Genomic DNA, 21,842 nt, shown 5'->3' with positions numbered 1-21,842 from the left:
ACGATGGTAAATATTTTTTCTCACGAATTCAACGAAAATTGAGAAACTCACGAAATGCGAAACAATTTTGTTATCGAGAGTTTGGGTTAATTTCTCGGTTAACGTTTTCAAGAGGAGAAACTTTGCTCGTAATTTGATCAAGAACGAGAAGAATATTTAGTCCTGTAAATCAATCGTGAAATATTTATATTCGTGGATTCTTCGAGAAACGAAAAGATCGATCTCCGGAGCGATAATTGACGATTGATTTGTTCGAATCAAAACTATCGGGATTAAATATTACGGAATGAACCGATATAAGGAATTTTATCTGTCGTTTTGATTTTGATAAATTAATTTCTGTTTGTTACTCCGAAGATCAATTTGTGTTTTATAGGTACTCGAGGATGGTACAGTTTCGGAATACAGTTTCATTGTATTTTTAGTAACCTTTATTATCGAACATTGATCAATTTTACTATCGAGAGAAATGCACCATTGCACCATTTATACCAATCATGGCCGCATCGTTGTTCTTCGGCACAACTTTTCGTTACTCGAGAGAGGGATGAATTGTACCAGCACAGTGTACCTAAAACGCAAAGATTTCGAATAAGAATGTTTCTTAGACTTGGTAGTTGTTTTCGAAAACTTTATTCCCATTCAAGATATTCGAACAGTCCTGATTGTTACCTCGCAGTCTTTAATCTTCAAAATGGCACCACGTTGGATAGGTTTCCGTTGCCAGTTTCTTTCGAACAATTCGTATCGCGAAGATCTTCCTATTGCCAAGTATCGAGATTACAATCTACATTGTCCTTCGTGTGACACCACTATCTACACATCAAACATATATATATCCTTGTAAAATGAGATCGTTCTTAAATCGTGCACAATAAAAACAAGAAATAATAGAGGCCAAAGAGAAGCAAAAAAAAAAGAGAAAAAAAACAGAAACGAGACACTTCTATCAAAGTTTCAATACCAGGTCACGTGTTACACCGTGTTTTAAAAATCCACCACTCTCGCTTAACCTTCCACTTGTTTTTTCTCGATAAGTGTGACTACAACTTTTGTTCGCTCTCCCACTGTTGTGTACCCACCCCGGTCGTTAATTACAATTTACAGCGTCGAAAGAAAAATAACAACAAGAAACAAAAAGTCTCGTCGTCGCGCAACCCGAAGAACAAAGGGACCAATTTTTGTCCCGGTGAAATGGAAAAATCCACACGTGGCGGTGGTTAATAACCACGAAACACTCGTTCAAGGTTGGCACCACGATTACGTCCCCCACCAGGCCAGCCCGGTCTCCATCGCACAATACGATCGTCGTTTTGTTCGTTTCCGCTTCATCGTCGTCGATGAACCATTCGTTAAAATTTCGTTCGCAAGTTTATTTATCGCGCGAGTCGAGCTTTTCAACGCGGCGCACGGTTTTCCAGCACTTTGCACGGCCGACCGTGCGAAGCTTCCCCTCGACCCTCCCGCCCCGTTAAAAGTACACGGAAGCCCCTCGTGACCGCTTCCGTTCCTTTCGTATCGTCGATCAAATCTTGATACTTCCTTCGAGTCCGTAACCACGATCGAGTCCGTGGATGGAGGGGGTGGGAGTGGCAACCGATACGCGCAATAGACGTACTAATATTCTCGGGAAAAACTGCCAACACAACCGCCGCGTGACCCAGATAAAAGGATAGTACACCGTGAGGATACACGCCGGGCGAAGCTTTTGTCTGCCTTTGCAGAACTCGAGAAGTCGGCTCATCAGCGTGTCTATTCTCGGAGAATGGAACATCTCGAGAACCTAGTTAGCCAAGACGGCTGTCCTCTTCAACATAACAGAGACAAATTAGAGTTTTTCAGGGCGGGAAAGGGACGAGTTATTGCGTCGTCCCTAGCGCGCGGATGCGGATGCGCCAGCCTCGTACGTTTCGCGTGGAGGGAGGACCGGATTTTACGATGCACGTCTAGCAGCATGCTCGCTGCAAGCATTTATTCTACGTGGGTTATTAACGCGTTAGATTCGCACGTTTCTTTCTTTTTTTTCTTCTTTTCTCTTCTTCCATCCGTTTAGTTTCTTCGCTCGTATAATTTGATTACGCAAAGGAGCCGGTGACAGGGACGCAACGCGATCGAGCAACGAATCCAGGACACGAAAGCGGTAAAATAAGTTCTTGGAGACGGATGTCCTGTTTGACCTTGTTTCCGAGTTCCAGCGAGTTCGTTCTCGGTGTTGCGGTAACTCTTTCGATAAGCCAAGCCAGCGTAACTGATTCCAGGCTACTGTTTACAAACAACGGTCGATACCTTACGGTGGTGACCTTGTTAACTATTCCGTGCACAGTGTCGTAGCGGACCGAGTGGTAAATCGCTCGAATTTCATTGCATTGTTTCGACGGGAGCATTACGTGGCCGGGATAGAGTTGCGGTATTTACACGAGAACTCGTCAACATTTTTAACCGTGAGGTTGCCGCGAGGATCTTGTCACCGTTTTCTGGAACTCGTCGCCATTCGGGTTTGCTCGACGAATAGGCGGGCGTCGGGTTTCGACGAACCGTCTGAGAAGTCGTCGCAGCTCGCGCCTGACAACTTCTCAGGGAGGACTGGTACTTTGTTGGTATTTTATATTATTTTCCTTTTTTTTTTCTTCTAGGAAGGAATTGTCCGATCGGAATGGAAATTGGTAGATTGGTAGATATTAGCGAAACGCGTATTTTTATTTCGAAATAGATTCTCGTAGTGGTGTTTTTTTTTATTTAAGGCGCAACAAGGAAACAATCTGCCTCGATGGTATGCATTATTTCAGGTAAATTTTTCATCCGACGGGAAGTAATCGAGAAGATTGTTAATTATCGCGAAGACGGTATTTCAAAAAAGAAAATTGACATTACTTCGAGGAGAAATATTGTTTTTTGGTATTTTTCTTTTCTGTTTCTCTTGGATCGATTTAAAAATGGAAATATTCTTTTCTTTTTCGATGTCTTTTCCGTAATACGTTCGATTGCTCGAATTTCAAATCAATGCGCACAAATCATTCAGAAAAATGATATCTCGTGTGCACCAACTTGATACACCGTGACGTAAGTATTTTATCATTCGAGTTCGTTATTGCGTATGCTGCAGAAGCTTTAGTTCGATAAAACGAAAGATTGTTGCTATTTTGTGTATATTAGATGCTTAATCGATCGCACTTACTAGTCGGTATAAAATTTAATGTTTATCCCAATTTGGAATTTAATGCTTAAACGTTCCGATACGAATTTGAAGAAAAATATGTAACCCTTGAGATATTTAATCGATTTTTCTATTAATGGTTACGTAAAAACGTATTTTGATACTTTGGAAGGCAATTGATACAAATTTTGTGGAATGAAAATATTGTTCGTGCAAATATTTGTCGACATACTTTGTATTGCGTTCATGAATACATCATCGTACGTAAACTTACACATCGGTGAACAACATTATTAAATGCATATTAGATCAACCGGAATGTTCTGTTCACTTTTAAAGAAAAATAAAATATCGATAACATAATAGAACGTAACGTTATTAAATTCTCACTCCATGTTCATAAAATTGAATTTTGATTTTCAATTTCGTTCCCATTACTTACATATCATAATTCACTCACCCTCGTGATCATTTCAACATTGTTTAATTCTAACTTTTTTATCCATTTACAGTTTCCCTTATTAACTACGACAGATTCCAATTTACAGGTAGGTTTCCAATGCAACGCATGCAAAATCGTTCACATTTACAATCCGAGAATTCGACCATTGTTCGATAATTTCATCATTTTCGAAGTTTCTTCGTTTCGTTCGAGTTCTTTCAGAAACTTTCGCGAATCAAAATTCGATTCCGTACGAAAATATCGTCGAATGGTGCACTATCGTGGGAAATTCTGCCATTTTCCCTGTATTTCTAAAAAATACACGAAACTCTTTATTACCCTGTTGTCGAGGCCTCGCGTTAACAATTTTACTTGAACATTCGATTCGTCGTTTCCACCTTTGCGAATACCGTTCTCCTTTTACAGTCAGTCACAATATTTCCAGGAATTATGTACACATTAGGTCGTTCCATGAATAATTGAATATTCCCGTGGATCGTGCAGTGAAGCGATAAAACTAGACGCGATGCACACCTAGCCATTTGGTATTAACACTGATGCAAATCGGGACTCTCCTTCGAGCTCGTAGCCAAGTCTCGCGCGTAACGATTCAACGTTTTATTTGTTACGAGAACGTAAAATGAGTATTACGTGGCGGCGATGGTGGTGGTGGTGTGTGGTGGTGTGTGTGTACTCATCGTGTTGAGCTGTTCCAGGTCAAAGGATGAAGTAACTCGTGCATAAGAATTGTGGACGGAACGTTTATTACGGTAGAGCCGATCGGTCGGTCCGATGAGCAATCAGATTTTTCTCTGATTTGCAGAAAATGTGAAGCCGAAGAAGCCAATCGATTTGCCGATTCCGAAGGGTATGGACGACGAACTCGACGAGGACGAAGACGATCTCGATGACGAGGACGACCTTGACGCCGACACGGACGACGAAGACGACTCCGACGCGGACCCTGAGGACGTGCTTAGCGATCAGCCCGACGACGAGGAGAGCGACGAGGAATACCTCGACGATTACGACACCACGACGAGGTAAACGTATACGTAAAATAACACAGAGAGTCTCGAGGCAAGTGTATTCCTCGAGCATCGATTTTACGAAATTACGGTGGATGTGTTTTCTTTCCTTTTTCTTTTTTTTTGTGTACGCGTTTATTGAAGGTTACTTCAAGGTCAACTCGTTTCCTTCGTGCCGCACCTGTTTCTCCGTATTTCGCGAGACTCGAAGAAAAGGAATCGACGTTGCACGACGCAATGACTCCAATCAAGGTCACGCGAGATCAGCGAAAAATCACGTAACGAAAGAAGTTACGCGGCCCAATTTAAATTTCGCCGCTCGAGGAACAACCTTTCGACCTGTGTCGCAGCTGCGACACGAATGTGTTATTACACATCCGACTAATACTCGGCGCGATAACACCGACTTTTTTCCAAGCTCGTTGAACTCGTTCGAGTCTAATCTTAAATAAGTAACTTTGAATAATGTATATAGAGCATGCAATCGTGCCATAACGTATACCATACTCTTCGTTACATTTTTACATTGTTAATTTCGTTCCCGATGTCAAACCGTGCGACTGCTGCGGTTGTGGATATCGCAAATAACAATGTTCTTCACCCTGGAAGGTACGAACCAAGCGGCTGAACCTTGAGAATTCGTTTGTATCGATACCATTCTCCGTTTCCAATCTTTCGTCACCTTCGACGTTGTTTCGTCGTCCATTGTTGGATTCGTTTCTCCTCGATGTCGCAAAGTAACGAAAACGAACGAAAAATCGTTCGAAGGAACCGAGTTGACCCCAAAGCGACCCTGGAGAGACAAAAATAACACTGCGAAAAATAGGAGAAAATTAATCCTCTAAATTCAACTCGAGATCGGTTAGCCTAGATGTTATTACGAACAATTACGAGACACGTTGCCTCTGTACCGAAGAATTGAAAAGAACGTCCCTGAAGAGAATTCAAATGTAACGATTGGAAGAAACGTTCCGATTTTCGAACGAAAAAACCATTGTTTCGCTGTTGGTCGAGATTTCGTGTCGCGTGAACCAATGACTAACAGTATCGCGATCGTGAAAACTGATTTTACGGTCGAAAGGGCGTGACGATCGTTCGGGAACATGTTTTGATATGTCACGGTGTAGGTAAGAATTTTGAGCCAAGTTGACGCAAGATTTGTTGAATTTTCTCCAGTCGGTTGTCCACGACGGTCTCAACGACGGAAAAACCTAAACAGGACGTAACGGCGATGCCATTGCCGGTTAGCACCAGCACGCAACAATCTCCTCAATCTCAGAGCACTCCGGATCCGTACCTAACACACTTTGATCCGCGTTCCGAGCACCAGAGCTACAAACAGGCGCAAATGAGGCTCGAAGAGGTGCACAAGGAAAAAGTGACAAAAGTAAGTGGGTAGTTAATACTATTTGGCTCGGCTTTGCCCGCACGAAGTGTGCCAGGTCAGTTCATGAGCGTGTGCATATTTTTTTTTTAGAAAACTTTCGTCGAAGAAAACGATCGATTCGTCGCGCCAGTTTATAGAGTGATCATCTAGCAGAAGAGGGACTCGCGTGTTCTCGGTCCAGATCGGTCGTTTTCTGGAACGTTGTTCGCGTTGTTTACGGTCTTCTGTTCCATCACGGTGGAATAAAACTTACCTTCTGTTCATCGATATCGATATTGACTCTGTCCAATGGTTGACGATAATGAAGTAGTGGTTACAGTTTGATCAAAGTCCAGCAGTTCGTATCGAACAACAATGTACTTACCCCGTTGAAAAGCATTTTTCGATTTTCGTTTCTCATCTTCATTTGTGCACTGTCTCTTTTTCAGTTGACACGATTGACTCTTCTGGTGACTCACGAGGCGTCTGCATTCTCAACTTTGATACCTTTTCTAGAGACTGCAAGTGACGATGTACAGTTCCATAAGGAGAATTTGCTTTTTCTGCAATCTGATCAACCGCTAACTGTAAAGAGTCATTTGACTTCTTCGAAACTCTGCCTTTTCGGTGAAACTTTCTCGGGATTAATAAGATCTGCGCTCGAATCGATTACAGAGAATATTCTTATTTCTCCAAGTAAAGTTACCATATACGACGATATTATTGTAATTAAATTTCCTTTACTTTGTACGTGTACGGTTTCCATTGTAACGTTAATCGCAGGTTGAGGGATAACGTCACGTGTGCCTTTGTTGCACTTACCGGTGGTATAGCACTGTTTGGCGGCACAGAGTAGGGTAGTATTGGCCTTGCGGACCTCGATAAAGTTGCCTCTTACTTTAGTTCTGACGTTGCATTCGCTGGACTATAGTTGGAACAAAATCAATTGAGTATCGCACCAGGCACAACTCTTACTTTCGCGTCGTATCGATACGTGTGTCTGTTCGAGAGATAGAGGCAACGTATGCGTGTTGGGTTGCGCAGTGGAAAGATAGAGCAACGAGGTAGCTCAACAGTGCAATAGGGATAGCCTTGAGTGGCCAATTGATTTTCTGCCGCTCATATTCCACTTCTGAATCACTTCTGAAACAGTTCATGCCAACGATATTGATACTTCGGCTATCGTTAATTGCTTTTTCGGCAGTTAAAGAACAAACCAGACGAACTATTCTTATACCAAAAACATCGAGGTTGAGGTACAGAAACATCCAAGCCCGAGCGAACGTTCGATTAATATTAAATGAAAATATGCACGGTGTTACGCCTTGACCTGAGATGCTTCCACGTGTAGATCAAACTTTTCTGCGAGTCGTCTTGTTTTGATTTCGTTTGATCGATTTCGTAGCGTTAATGCGTCGCGAGGATGCGTCGGGCGAGTACTACGATTAATGGAAATCGCGAATCGTGTTTCGAGAGACAGTTATTATCGCGCGGGACACCAGTGTCGAAATCTTTGTGCTACAACGTTTTCAGGTGATGAAGGATTGGAGTGATCTCGAGGAGAAGTATCAGGACATACGTGCCCACGATCCGGTCGCCGCTGATGCTTTCAAGCGATGGATGACCGCGCGATTCCAAGAGACCGTTGCCGCACTGGAGGAAAGTGGTGCCGCAGAAAAACATCAGTTGAGTGCTATGCATCAACAGAGAGTGCAAGTATGTGATCTGATGGAATAAAATTGAGAAAATAAGCAAACTTGTGATCAGCGGTGAATGTATCAGTGCGCCAGTTACACGAATAGAGAAATTAAACACGATCAAGTACAATGTCTACCGTTGTTCACTTACAGGAGGCTGTCAAACTGAAGAACGAGGAAGCGATGTCGTGCTATACCGTTGCCCTGAACGAGACCCCGCCGAATGTGAGTTCGTTAGAAACGATTTCCCATCGGAGCGTTACCCGTTTGCAAAGTTTACAACATACCGCGCTTGTTTGTTACCTTCTCCATTTAGATGCATCGCATTCAGAAGTGTCTGGAGAAATTGCTTCGAGCTCTTCACAAAGATAGGCACCATACGATCGCTCATTACAAACACTTGCTGGACAGCAGCTTGGAACAGGCCCAACGTGAGAAACCAGCCACGTTGGAACACTTGGCGGAGATCGATCGAATCACCAATCAGAGCCTTTTGATGCTAGAACGGTAATGTGTCGGCCAATACAGCAGAACGTCGATCGACAGAATACGACGAAGCTGTAGATCTTGAAATTGCGAGCGGAATACGTTTTTTTTTGTTTTTGTATTACACGTAGAACACTATTCATGGAAGATTTCGTTCCTTTATATTTAGGTACCCTGATTTAAGCGCAAAAATTGGCCGCCTTATGGATGATTACGTTTTGGCCCTCAGGAGCAAAGATGAGACTCCTGGACTGCTGTTAGCGATGACACGAGAAGCGGAAGCAGCTATTTTAGACAAATATCAAGCCGACGTCACCAGCAAACAACAAGGTAATCTTGGGAATTCGCTACGATCGATCGCACGGGACAGAAGAAGGCTTTGGGAGGAACAGCGAAGGAACTATAAAAGAAAATATTTTATTTCTAGAAAAAGAACACCAGAAGCAACTCGAAAGGGCACGCAAGGAGCAACGTAAAGCAGAACGCGGCGAATTACGTACCGAGCAAGCGCAACAGGAAGAGAATGACTTGATAACCGATAACAAAGAGACTCAGCAACAACCGGAACAACCCTCGGCAGTAGCCGCTATGCACAGTGAGGGACTCGTTAGAGCAGCTCACAGCATGACTCATGACATTTTCCATTCCGAACCGGTAAGGATAAACGTGAAAGAAAGTATTGAGAAACGATTCTATGGAATAAATGTTTCTCAGAATGTTTCTATCCTCCTTACTATATTTACAGGGTTACTCTGTGAGAAGGGAAGTCTATCACAGGGAGAGTCGATCTGTTTATTTCACACTTGCGTTTGCTGGAATTGCACTTATGGCTGCTGCGGTAGTAGGTGTAGCGGTATTCAAGAGACGCAGTGCGAGAAGCCCCCACAGTCAGGTACGTTACAGAACCAAATGCATGACAAAGAACACTGAGAAATTATAATGAACATAGTCGAGTATCGAAACTTTCCCTGTACCTGTATACTAAGTACTTTGTATTTTCCGTTAGAATAATATCAACTAACGCTTTGCGAATTTTTAAAACTAGTAGACGATTGTGTCTTACGTACTATCAATTCTTTTTGCTTTAATAACTGTTGCCAATAATTTCTAATTTTAAACAGGGTTTCATCGAAGTTGATCAAGCGGCTACACCGGAAGAGCGACACGTTGCAAACATGCAGATCAACGGATATGAAAATCCTACATACAAATACTTCGAGGTCAAAGAATAATTGGGTCACCTCGGTCTACAAGAGTTTTATTTGAAACTGGTCTTAATTGTCCGTTCTCGCGTATGTTCTTCAAGAATCTCATAGTATTTTGTTAGTGTAAGATATCTTTCAGGTTCGAGGTTCTTCCGAAGATTCAAAGGTACTTATATAAATTTACATCTTAGTGATACGTGGAATAAAATCTGTCCATAGGGAGATAGGTATTGCAATACAGTATCATTATGCGACGTCTCTTTATATAGCTCACGACGTAATACAACCATACTTTATGCTCTATGATATGTATAAAGCAATGTTCATACTACATCTGGTAGATAGAAATGATACGAGTTTTATCCACGATACTCGTACCACCGTGATTATCTACGAGACAATGTGAAAGGGAAACAACACGCCAATGTGCCATATGGGAAACATGCAAATCGTCTTCGGAAGTATCTCATACACGTTGTTTTCGTTTCGTTGTCATACATGTTATTGAAAACAAAAAATAAAAATAAAAACGCAGGAAGGAGCGCTCACAATAAAAATCGTTACTCGCTAACGTTACGCGATAATACCCTTCGATCGAGAAGGCTGTGGACTATGATCAGTTACATAAATTCGTTGTTTTTCGGCAGCAAGAAAATGCGAATGCATTCGAGAGAAACGTGTGCGTCTTATCACGTGACGCGTTCGGTTATATGTGCTGTTGCGCTCTTTGCTGTATTTTTCAGTTCTGATATTTTTGGAGATAGTCAATGGCAATAAAGGTTACGCAGCTTAAATAATACGTGAAATGAGAAAAAAAAAAAAACTGATAGCAACAGTAGCTGGCTTACACGGCGGCGGCAGAAAGGTATAATCCGATGAAAAATGAAACCATATTACTAGCACTATGCAAGAGAACGTGTATATGCTGAAAACGCTCTTAAAATATCAGAACGGCAGTCGATGCACGTTCACCTTCGTGATGCAGCTGTTTTTCATCTCCGTTCGATTCCCACTGCCTGATTTTTTCAGCGACCTTTCAGTACTTAACGTCTACTTAGATTATACAACTTTATACTTAAGAAATTGAAATCATGAACGTATCTAAAGTTAACGAAGAAGCAAGATATTTTATCATTCCATACAAAGTCCACTATCTTATCGAGGTGCTGTCCGAATGTATGCACGGAAAATATTCAGTAGCCTTGTTCGACTTGGCCGAGCGGCGTTCGTTTTAGAAACAAACGGATCGAAAGAGTCACGCCGAGGCTGCCGAATAAGAGGAACAGTTAACAGGAGTTTTTTTGAGTGGCATTAGTACCTTCGATTTAGGTCGAATAAGTGGCGACTGTTGAAGCAAGCGTTTCTGTCCTTTTTCTTTTTCTTTTATTTGTTAATTTCCGTACCGTTCGTTTTACGTTTCTTTCTTTCGTCGAAAGATGGTTCATACAATAACTATCTTAGGATATTAATTATATATGATGACGATAATATATTACACGTTTAATGCTTATATATTTGTATATGGTCAGAAGATAGTAGGCCGCACTTTAGCCAGGGTCGCGTGGGAAAGCACAGCTTTCACTTGTTTCAATGAATATTGCACGTTTCCATTAGACTGTATACATTTATATCGATTAACGGTATTGTGTACCAGTTTAACAAGCGTTATGTACAATTACAACAATTTTAGCCGCGCAAGTATTAAGTTGATAACAATTTAAGATGCTTTTGATTCTTATGATTATGCATAAGATTGCTCATCGTTTGTGAAAGTTGTACTCTCTACTACCTAAGGTTTGTTTGTTTTATGCTAATTTTGCTAAAATAAATCAAGCGAATGCGCAAACCGAGGACACTCAATATCCTTGGATTCCTAAGCGCACGTGAAGCAGCTGCCTTCCTGTTTAGCAAACACAGACTGTTTGTCTCACGCAACTCCGGTGTAAGGATGAGCCGACGGAACACGCACAGGCACACACATTCGCGCATCGCTGAGTGTTAAAAATATTATTTTAGATATATTAAAAAATGATAGCAATTAACTATATGTCTATGGATACAACAAAAGCATAGCATCAATGCGTTAATAATAATAATGATAATATAAATATCTATATATAAATATATATGTTCGTGTACGCGTGTGTGTGTGCGTGTGTAATATATGAACAATATACATATACATATACATGTACACCTATCAAATTAACTATACATTATGTACCTATAGCATATAGTCGTTGAAATGAGAAAACATTAACACGTCGCGTATAAATCTGACTTGATACGGATTCACAGATGTTGAGGGCCTTCTTGTCTAGGAAAAAATACCTTTCGTTTCTTTCGGCGCGATATCATTCCGATTATGGTGGTTTCTACCTATTGTAAAAAAGAAAAAACAAAAAAATTGAGAAAAGATTGAGAAAACAAAACATGTGCGACCGTACATAGTAATTGGCCTACGTTGGCGGATGTGCTGTTCATCATACGTTATATTTATCAAAAGGAATATGATGAGAACAGCACCTGTAGTGCTTGCCACATCGATCTCGTATAACACCTTTCGAGCTTGCGCAGTTCTCGAGATCTGCTATTAATAAAAATTCGTGCGCGTAGGAGTAACATAACCCCCCTTGGTGTACCGTCGATGTAAACATGACTTGCATAGCAGGTCAAAGATATTGTTTACTTCGATGACCATCCTGGGAAACCTAACGGTTATCAGTATTAACTCGAAACGCCCCTTCGAAGCATATCAGTTTTAATCCGTTCATTTGATGATAGTATATCTCATTCTTTAACTTCAAGATGCTGTGAATTTGCATCGAGCCACCCTGTATAAGTTTAAGAATTGATTTTTGTAAAGAGGTAATAAATATTTACCGAGGTAATTAACTTAGCTTAAAAGAAAAAGACACGCGAGAAGTGAGGAAAAGAAAGAAAGGAACAAAAGAAAATAAATACGTCCTTTGCATAGCGGTTCGGATTTAGAAGTTGGCGAATGGGAATAATAACGGAACTAAACTTTATTTTTGCAGTTCTTTCGGTATTGTATCGATTCTTACGATTCTATCGGTTCCACGCCTTTAACGAACGTTGATCGCAGGCCACCGATGAAACGCGAGAAAGCCCAATTGTATGTGCAATATACTGGCATTGGTGTATGTAAGCCTATACAGCGCTGTAATTATATATAGTTTTCGATCTTATGCCCAGTGCTCGTCGCCGTTTGACAAAGCGGTTTCGCGCCAAATCAAAGTTCTTTCCGATATCACGACATTGTCTAGTCATATGTATTCAATATTAAGTCGTTTATCAGCGTCCGGATTTTCCGATAAAAATCCTGGCTTTGTAAGAAACGACCGATTGGGATTAGCCAGCGTCTGAATTTGATAACGATTGACATTTTGTAAATGACCATCTGGCATCGAAGTAAACAAAACTGACGGAAATCGAAACGCAGCTTGGATTGGGGAGAACGCGACGGATTTTCGGTTGTTTTAAATCGTAGGATCGGAAACTACACGTTTGCTATAGAACGCTTCTGCGACCGTTCTTCGACGAGTAGAAAAGTTACTAAACCGGAGGATAAACCTAAGAATTCCCCGTCTCCCTCTTTCTCCATCACAAGGATTTCTCCTCGCCACTCACAAATTTTATCGCATTATTACACTCCGTGAAAGAACGTATATTGTGTTTGTGGATATATGTAATTTTACTTATCAATAAAGAAAATACAAAGGTCCACTTGCGTCTGAGTCACTTCTGTCTGTGGCGGCTGACAAAACGTTTTATTGTGTGCGATATTAACGATCGGTTCTTACATACTATCGATTATATATAAGATTTCGATATATTTTGAAACGATGTAACTATTACCGTATCCAAGGAATTTCCAAATTTTTTATTTATGTTGCGTTTACGAATAAAGGAATTGTTCTTGAGAAATTTTAATTTGAACATGCAATTTGTGCTCGTTCGGGAATAACTTACGAATGCAAAGAGAAATTTATTTGCAATGAGAGCACGATACAAATAACGTTACTTTGTGTTTTTATGAGTCATTAACATTTGATGTTTATATGTGACCAAGAAGTATTTGTATAAGCAAAATAGCGGTTGATAATATTTCTTAAAAATGTTTCTCTCTAGCAATAAATATCTGTGTTATATCTTTACGATTAATGCAACTCTCGCGACTGGTTGCCTCTTTATATACTGGTCATGATTACGGAACTTTAATTGTTACTTGTCGCTCCTTTTCATTAGTCTGACGTAATGTCATCGAACCGTCACATTTATACTTGATCCACTTCTTTAATGATCACTGCAGTTAGTAAAGCATAGGAACACACTTCTAACGTTCCTACACGTTCCTAAAGTGTAGGAACACACTCGTATCTGGTAAGTATTTCTATTGATAATGGTAATCAAATAGTTTACGCTTTAACATACGTACTGTCTCTAATTGATATTATCGTTGTAATTGATTTTATTACCAATTAAGAGTTTGTAAGCATTTGAGAGATTGATTTTATTAGGTCATTAAACCATAAAAACTGTCTGACAATCAATAGGGACAATTTTGATTTAAAATAGTATATATTATTTTACATATATTTATCTTCATTTAAATTTTATAATCGAACTATAATTTCTAATCCATGTTACAACTATAATATAAGCGGTTTGACGTCAGTCGTATAGTTCGTTGCTCAAAAACATGAATGTCAATAACGTTTAATTCGTAAATAGCGCGTGGTATTGTTGTAAGATAATGATATCGATCGGATAAACAATATGGCGACCACGATAGATATCTAAGAAATGTCAAATCCAAAATAAAAATCGACGTGCTATGGAAATTATAATGTATACAGAAATTTTAATACAAATAAATATGATATAACCTAAGTTATCAGTTATAAATCATTTGGAAACAATGTGTACATCGCGGATTTGTTAACCTTATACGTACTAACATCATGAACTTTAAAGGTATTAATGGTAATTACAAACTATAAACATATTTTTTTTAGTTATTATTATGAATGTTATGTCGTGTATGTATTAGCAAACAACAATTATCCATGTTGTAAATCTGTTTTAAAATATCTGTATTATCAAGAACTTTTGTTTTGGTTAATTTCTAATTTAATAATGTACAAAATTAATATTACAGATTCTATAATTGTCCATTACTGTGAACTAGTTAGTTAAAAATTTACTATTAAACGGTCAAATAAAATACAGCTCAGATGTCTCTCAATGATGACTTTGATAGACCGTTTGAAGACTGTGAGCCCCTTCAATGGGGAGCTTTACGGGAATTATGTCATGCTAATGCACAATACTTTATGCCGCATCAAGATGAAAATGGTGTTAGAATCAGAGCTGCGCTTTTGGCAATATTGGATCACTTAGAACAATTACAACCACTATATAAAGAAATTAATAGGATTGCACCAATGTTTGATTTTGATTTAGAAATGCCTGGTAATGGATATAGAAGTTTTCTAGTCTTAATTGATAAATGTATCATACACTCACATGCAATCTGTCATCAAATATATTGTCAGAAAGATTCCATATTTTTTCGTAAAAGTTATCACATGAGGTAATTATATTTCAATTTATTCTACAAGTTGTTAAATCTTTAGGTAAATACTAAATATTTTTATATCGATAAATACAAATACTTGTAGAGAAATGGAGGCTTGTTCGCAGTTGATAGCATCCTTATGCACTTGTTTGAAGCACTTACAAACTCTTTACTCATGGAGCGAAGAAACAAATGATGAAAAACCATCTCTCTTTATAGGCGATAATCATAATCTCAATGAAATTTTGAATAAAATAGATACTATTAATCAGTATTGTTTTTATGGCAGATGTTTAGGATTTCAGGTATTAATAAAGAAAATTACATATGATCTTCATTAATTTTTAACAATTTTTAATAAAGTACATTGATTTTAGTTTCATGATAGCTTAAAGCCTATTTTAAAAACTATATTGGTTTGTATGGCTACATTTAGTGAAGCATTTTATGCAAATGGAACATTATTAGCACGCTGTGCTAATTCTGTTAAATACATGTTAGACCCTGAGATAAGGGCACGTCGTATTGTAGACGTTTCTCGACGTGCCGATATATCGTTTTGTCAAGCCTTTTGGTTTCTCAATGAGACTGGTAAGATATTATAACTCTTACTAATAACAACAAATCCATTTAATCGCTAAGTACAACATTTTATCGTTATTTTGATGCATTATATAAATCACATCTATTAGATATAGCACGCAGATTACCAACTATAACATCTCCATCTTTGGCAATAAATCAAATAATTTCTATTCCACCTGAAGAACTGATGCTTCCTGCATTAGATGGGACAACAGTGTCGATTCCAATACCAAATAGTCATATTGGAAAGAAGCCAATACATGTTAGATTATTAAGCTCTAAACGCCGTTTAGGAATGGTAAAGAGATTACAAATTTATAGAAACTAATCATTTTGCATCGTTTATATAAGCAAAAATTTTAATCATAATTTCCATCTTCTGCATTTCTTTTAATCAAGTAACAATTTTTATGAAACATCGGTTTCACTCCTGTGCAGTATATGCTTCTCTCAGGTTGGTTCAGGTGGAGTAGGGGGAGAACTCTTTGGATTGTGCGATGAACTGATAATTCATTCTCATGGTGGAGGCTTTGTAGCGCAAACTTCACTATCTCATGAAACGTACTTAATCTCCTGGGCCATAAACCTTGGTATTCCCATCTTAAGCATAGATTACAGTTTAGCACCTGAAGCTCCATTTCCCCGTGCACTTGAAGAAGTGTTATATGCATATGCATGGGCTTTAAATCATGCAAGTACCTTGCTTGGGAGTACAATGCAAAAGATACTTCTTGTTGGTAAGATGTGAAATATAGCTTTATTGTTTTGTCAGCTTTGTAATATATGTGTATATGTACACAGATTGCAGAATTTAACTTTTCTTTTATAGGTGATTCTGCTGGAGCCAACTTAAATTTGGGGATTACTTTGAAATGTATAGAAATGAATATTAGAAAACCAGATGGAATATTTATGGCATACACACCAGTACTTGTTGATTTTGTATTGTCACCTTCACGGTTACTTTGTCTCACAGATCCATTATTACCAATGGGATTTCTTATACGTTGCTTAAAAGCATATGCAGCTTCGGATAACAAAAAAACTATAAGGTAAATTATAGACACATCAAAAAGAAATTTTACAATTATTGTGCATTGTGAGATTTAGGAGAGAAGAATTCGTCGACCACCTGAATAATCTAATAGATTAAAGCAGATACAGGACAAGCTAGAGAATCAATTTTGAAACTTGATTCAGCAATCTGATCAACCAATTCTCTCTCCCTCTCTTTTATATTGTTCATTACTAAAGTTTATTTTATTGGGTTTTTAGAGAGAAAGAATACGATGTTGCAGAATGTACAAAATCTGATACAGAATCTTTTGCAGAAGTGAGCGAAAGCGATTTAATAGCATTAGCTCTCAGTCCTAATGGAGATGAAACAAATGATGCGCAAAAGTTGGCATCCTTACCATCTGATACTACATTGAATTCTGTTAGTTTAACAGAAGCTGATGGTAAATAATAAATCTTAACAAATTTTAGTTACAGATTTCATTAATTCTGATTAATTTTCAATAATATCCTTTAATATAATAGAAATAGAACATCCACAGGAAGAAACAAAATCTCAAGAATATATTAAAAGATTTTTAGAATTATATCGAAATTCTGATACAAATGCTACAGCATATGTAGGAAATGGCACTGTTAGCACGGACAATAATATTTCAAGAAATGGCAAACCATGGTCATTTTTTGGTTGGTCTCTTAGAGGAAGGCATAACGAGTCTAGAGAGCTTGACACAGAAACTGTGAAAAGTCCTTTGGAAGAATTTACATTTACAGTACCCAGAGATCCATTTTTAAGTCCCTATCTTGCACCGGATAGTCTCTTAGCACAATTGCCACCTGTTGCACTGCTGGTAAAATTTACACCTTACATTTTATATATACAATAATATACAATATTGAATACTCAAATTTTATTTGTAGACATTGGAGCTCGATCCGTGTCTGGATGATTCTGTCATGTTTGCGAGGAAACTTCGATTGCTTGGTGTATTAGTCACGCTTGACATATTACCCGGTTTGCCGCACGGATTTCTTAACCTAACACCGGTAAAAAAAGTTTTTCAACAAATAAATACTATACAAATGTACTAGATTATATTGAATTATTTGATTTCAATTCATAGGTTTCAAGAGCAGCCAGTGAAGGATCAGATCTATGTGTCAAAAGAATACAAGAGCTACTGGCATTATAATTATATGCATGTAGCAAATACTCATTAAAGCATAAATGTTAATATGTGGGAACAAAAAAAGTTTTTTTACTATTATTTTTGGGTAAATATTATTTATAATTATTTTATTTTTACAAAAACCAACTAACAGTAACTTACAATATTTAGAAAGTTTCATTTAATGTTAATTGGTACATTATCATCAGAGTTTGTTATATTTAATTGCATATTTTAAATTGATATTTTACACTATACAATGTTATTTTATTCGTGATTATATTTATTTTTGTAATAAGTATCAGTTAAGCTAGATGTAGCGAAGTGCGCAAAGAAATCAGATGTACAAATAATTATGTTTGTAAAATACAATAATTTATTTACCATTTAAAATATGAAATTAATCGAGTTCTAGAGTTCAAGTTTTAAATTTATTAATTAATTCAATGTATATGCGTGAATGTTATATGCTGTAAAGATTTGTCTGAACTATGATTAGCTTAATTTGAATACTATTAAAAATTTCATCCAAGAACAACCTACCATATTTTTAATTTCGAAAGTTTTTTTGTTTTTAGATTGATCCGGATTCTGATTGGCTAATTGAATGTTATCTTAAATTTTTCTCATACGAGAACTTAACCTAATTTTGTTTAATTGGATTGAAAGTAAGTGAAATTGTTTAAAATGAGAGACCACTTTTGATCAGTACCGTGGACGCATTCTAATATCTAGGCTTCGGAACTTCCTCCATTCTGTCCCGGTACCATCGTACGGTACCACAATCACACATCTGAAATACCGACGTCGTAAAATTTCAGTGGTCTTCGAATGACCTCTTCATTTAAAAAAACGTAATTCCTAGAAGTACATTTTACAGAACCACCGAAGTCAGTAAAGCTAGTAAACGTACAAAGCTTTAGTATATAATTTGTGCCTATCTCATAAAATATTGTAACACTAAGTTCCATTTATTCTCACAAGTAAAACTATGAAATGTGTTAACAACACGAAACTCAGAATATTTTTAAAGTTACAGCTTATCACTTTAACAACTTAATCAAATTTTCCAAAAACCATTAGTCTTAAATTCCTAGTTTGTAATTAAGGCAGAAATTTTGCAGAAAATTTTCAGTATATTTCTAACTAAAGTTTATAGTATGAAATGTTAGTAAAAAAAAGTACACGTTTGCTTTTGATGAACTAGCGTTTTATGAATAGGCAAATTTGATTGGAAATACATATATTCTTCATTATAAATGGATATTCTTCTAATATCTAATCCAGACAAAGAAATAAAAGGCAAATACAGTAATGACTCATCTCGATGGAGAAGGCTAGAAAATAATTATCTATAGTAGCATTGAAAAAAAGACTCAAAAAGCTATTTATACTTAGAATTTATGAAAAAAATGTACTATTTACTCTAAAACTTAATTAATGGTAAGTTCCAAAGGAACTCTAAAATAAATTATTTGTAAATATTTTTAAATCAGATTTTATCAAATTTTTTTTTATAAAAAGTGAGGTGTTGTTTTTCCTTTGTTAGCAACATCTGTCAAATATTGACGGCTATGATATTATCATTCTAAAATGGGTACTTTTGATTTGAAACCCTTTTAATTTTCAAAAATTCTATTTATGTTACATTATATTAGCATTATTTTTATCCATATAGATTCTGTGAGGTTTTTGATAAAAAAATAAATGTAAAATAGTTTAAAATCAATTTGAAGGTATGTACATATAGATTTGTCACTCACAGTGTATTATATGTTCATATTTGATTAATATTAGGTGCTTTTAATACTAAATATCAAAATAAATTATTTCAAAGTGTAATACTTGTGATAAAGTTAAAATGCTATTTCTTATATATATATATATATATATATATATTGTATTTATTAAATGTCTAAGATTGAAAATATTGATAAAAAATGTAGTTTAATTCTCTAATTTTTTGCATGGAAAAAGGAGATTAAAGAGTAAAATCAAAATAAACATATTTTTTGCAAAATGTATTTGAAATTATTTTAATTCGCAGTAAAAATATACTATACTATTGTTTCATGTTTTATTTAGCTGACAAATATTACTTTTGAAAGTAATATCTATCTAGTGACATTACATAAAAAAAAAAAATGTATAATAAACATAACATTATGTTTCTCTCTCTTGAGTAAGATTATTAACATTTTATAGGGTTTATTAAGTTATATTTTTTCTTTACATGGAAGTACATTGTATTTGTCAACTTTATTAAATTATTTATAAAATTCTAATTTTATAACTTATAACACACTGGAAAATAGAATAAAAATAATTTTATTACCAAACTGTGAAAACATGTGGTTCTTGGGATGTGATAAATTAATGAATAACGATTTTTTTATTGGTTAGCTTGTTGATTATTTGTTTGATTTGTTCTAGGACGTAATGTCTTTTGTAGTACATGAGCATCCGCTGGTTCTATTCTCTTATAATAACGTTCCTTTGTTTCTACTATTTCAAACCCAAACTTTTTGTAAAAGTCAATAGCTCCTTCATTGCTTATTTGAACATGACTGTAAATATGAAATACAAGACTAATAATGATTAAATATATATTTAAATATTAATATCAAATATATTTATTTTAAATACTTACAGGAAAATTGAATCAAAGTGTCCATCTTTGTTGACATAATTTAAAACATGTTGTACCATTACAGTACCAATTCCTAACCTTCTGTAGGGATAAAGACATCCCAATGTCATAATATATAAACGCCTAGAATTTTCAGAAGTATCTACTCGACAACAAACTGCACCAACCTAGAATAAATAATATATTTATAATGAAATAAATAAATTTATAATAGTACATCTCAAGGAAAAATATAACATACCACTATATCATTATAATATGCAAGTTTTGCTAGCTCTCCAGCTTCTAATACATCCTTGTAAAATTTCTCATTATATGAGACTGGAAACACCACTTGATTAAGAAGTTTCAGTTGTTTTATATTATGTGGTGTTACATCTCCTAACTCTATCTTTGATCTGTAATTACAAATTTTCCATTTTTATTACACATTAAATACATTTATCAAGTCTGATTATTTATAATATTGCAACAAGAGAAATTATTTAAATAATTTGAAATGTTGTGTATTTATTTTTTAATTAATATGAATAAATATTCATGTTTCTAATTTAATTTTGATGTACTATAATACAAATTTTGTAATAAAATAACGCATAAATTAAAAGATTTAAGTACGACTATAGTCGAATTTTAGTTAGAAAGTATTTTACACAGCAAATTACCACATTTAAATAATAATATTTTATTTAATTTTTTTTGATAATTTATTTCTGCTGTAATTACACGTTTCCAAACAAACGTGTTCTTAAAAACAGAAATATTCAAAATTTTAATTCACTACCAGCTATCACAAACAATAAACACAAGAGGAATGATCGTAGAGTACCATAAATTTTATATTAAAGTACAAAAAAAGTAATAATTGTTTAAGGTATTTTGACTTATAGTATAAAAATATAACCTCAAAATGATTGAAACTTACCTAGTCATATTAGGAAATGCCAGAGTTTCCTAAGGTTTCTAGAATAAACAGTAACAATAAATTTTGACACTAATAGTTTTATACGAAAAAGAGTTAACAAATAACGTTTTATGAACGATGCACTAGTCGTGCCGCTTTATTCTCCTCACTCTGAAATCTTATTAGTAGAGTAGGTTAAATATATACTTGCTTCTTCAAATTTTGATAGGTTTAAGAATACGTAACAGCTTTTCTTTGAGTAAATAAATTTTAATAGTAACACATATATAGAGCTTTTATATAAATATATTTATAAAACAAATATGACTAAAGTTTAATTCATATTGTAATTTGAATTATAAGTAATATTTAAATTAAAAATAGATTCAATATATCTGCAAAATTTTAAATAAATAAAATGTAATGACTTAATAAATTACTTTGTTCGATTTTAAAGGATGATTTATTTTTAAAAGAATGAATGTTGTAATCATGTTATTGCGCATTTTATTATAGTATTAATAAGTGTTAAAAATG

At 36.0% G+C, this 21,842-nt stretch overlaps 3 protein-coding genes and 1 long non-coding RNA gene across 13 annotated transcripts in view; 2 read left to right on the top strand and 2 right to left on the bottom strand.

The window, feature by feature from the left end:
- Positions 1 to 13,123, top strand: part of Appl (amyloid-beta-like protein) — a 55,890-nt gene extending 42,767 nt beyond the window's left edge. For 2 of the 6 annotated variants that reach the window (XM_076304832.1, XM_076304823.1), the window contains 10 exons: positions 3,667 to 3,702; positions 4,420 to 4,639; positions 5,801 to 6,011; positions 7,524 to 7,706; positions 7,841 to 7,912; positions 8,004 to 8,194; positions 8,343 to 8,503; positions 8,601 to 8,827; positions 8,919 to 9,065; positions 9,295 to 13,123. In XM_076304832.1, the coding sequence (XP_076160947.1) occupies positions 3,667 to 3,702; positions 4,420 to 4,639; positions 5,801 to 6,011; positions 7,524 to 7,706; positions 7,841 to 7,912; positions 8,004 to 8,194; positions 8,343 to 8,503; positions 8,601 to 8,827; positions 8,919 to 9,065; positions 9,295 to 9,405 (1,559 nt within the window). In that variant the 3' untranslated portion in view covers positions 9,406 to 13,123. The remainder of the gene's footprint in view (positions 1 to 3,666; positions 3,703 to 4,419; positions 4,640 to 5,800; positions 6,012 to 7,523; positions 7,707 to 7,840; positions 7,913 to 8,003; positions 8,195 to 8,342; positions 8,504 to 8,600; positions 8,828 to 8,918; positions 9,066 to 9,294) is intronic. The other 4 variants (XM_076304871.1, XM_076304850.1, XM_076304840.1 and 1 more) reach the window with 4 other exon arrangements.
- Positions 424 to 1,448, bottom strand: LOC143143554 (uncharacterized). The gene is made up of 3 exons (XR_012991183.1): positions 965 to 1,448; positions 673 to 816; positions 424 to 571 (listed from the first exon to the last, which is right to left on the bottom strand). It is a non-coding gene; the product is annotated as an uncharacterized LOC143143554 (long non-coding RNA).
- Positions 13,124 to 13,278: 155 nt separating the features above from the next.
- Positions 13,279 to 19,331, top strand: Hsl (hormone-sensitive lipase). Of its 5 annotated transcripts, none has more exons than XR_012991167.1 (13): positions 13,279 to 13,782; positions 14,134 to 14,376; positions 14,561 to 14,995; positions 15,084 to 15,285; positions 15,358 to 15,571; positions 15,673 to 15,863; positions 16,020 to 16,302; positions 16,395 to 16,617; positions 16,841 to 17,025; positions 17,108 to 17,433; positions 17,504 to 17,629; positions 17,707 to 17,857; positions 18,330 to 19,331. XR_012991167.1 is itself a non-coding variant. In XM_076304804.1 (12 exons), exons 3-12 carry the CDS (start codon positions 14,637 to 14,639, stop codon positions 17,773 to 17,775), a joined length of 2,178 nt encoding a protein of 725 aa, XP_076160919.1. In that variant the 5' UTR covers positions 13,279 to 13,782; positions 14,134 to 14,376; positions 14,561 to 14,636; the 3' UTR covers positions 17,776 to 18,141. The 5 variants fall into 5 exon arrangements, 1 of the variants encoding a protein (XP_076160919.1); XR_012991170.1 differs by having other exon boundaries at positions 14,134 to 14,385; XR_012991171.1 differs by lacking the exon at positions 14,134 to 14,376.
- A 660-nt stretch (positions 19,332 to 19,991) lies between these two features.
- San (Probable N-acetyltransferase san) lies at positions 19,992 to 21,486 on the bottom strand. The gene is made up of 4 exons (XM_076309654.1): positions 21,327 to 21,486; positions 20,643 to 20,799; positions 20,402 to 20,568; positions 19,992 to 20,318 (listed from the first exon to the last, which is right to left on the bottom strand). The coding sequence occupies exons 1-4, from the start codon at positions 21,332 to 21,334 to the stop codon at positions 20,144 to 20,146; spliced, it is 507 nt and encodes a 168-aa protein (XP_076165769.1). The 5' UTR covers positions 21,335 to 21,486; the 3' UTR covers positions 19,992 to 20,143.
- Positions 21,487 to 21,842: the final 356 nt, after the last annotated feature.

The sequence above is a fragment of the Ptiloglossa arizonensis genome, chromosome 1 (assembly GCF_051014685.1).
Source record: "Ptiloglossa arizonensis isolate GNS036 chromosome 1, iyPtiAriz1_principal, whole genome shotgun sequence".
Classification (NCBI taxonomy): Eukaryota; Metazoa; Arthropoda; class Insecta; order Hymenoptera; family Colletidae; genus Ptiloglossa; species Ptiloglossa arizonensis.
The sequence above is the reverse complement of the archived record's forward strand: the minus strand, read 5'-3'. Positions and strand labels throughout refer to the sequence as shown.

Excerpts from the sequence above, each read along its gene's own strand:
- Hsl (XM_076304804.1), top strand. The coding sequence starts at position 14,637 with ATGTCTCTCAATGATGACTTTGATAGACCGTTTGAAGACTGTGAGCCC. Across the intron at positions 16,303-16,394 it reads GCAAAAGATACTTCTTGTTG|GTGATTCTGCTGGAGCCAAC; the intron begins GTAAGATGTGAA and ends TTTCTTTTATAG. Across the intron at positions 17,434-17,503 it reads TGCCACCTGTTGCACTGCTG|ACATTGGAGCTCGATCCGTG; the intron begins GTAAAATTTACA and ends TTTTATTTGTAG.
- San (XM_076309654.1), bottom strand. Across the intron at positions 20,569-20,642 it reads CATATTATAATGATATAGTG|GTTGGTGCAGTTTGTTGTCG; the intron begins GTATGTTATATT and ends TATTTATTCTAG. Across the intron at positions 20,319-20,401 it reads CACTTTGATTCAATTTTCCT|TCATGTTCAAATAAGCAATG; the intron begins GTAAGTATTTAA and ends TCATATTTACAG.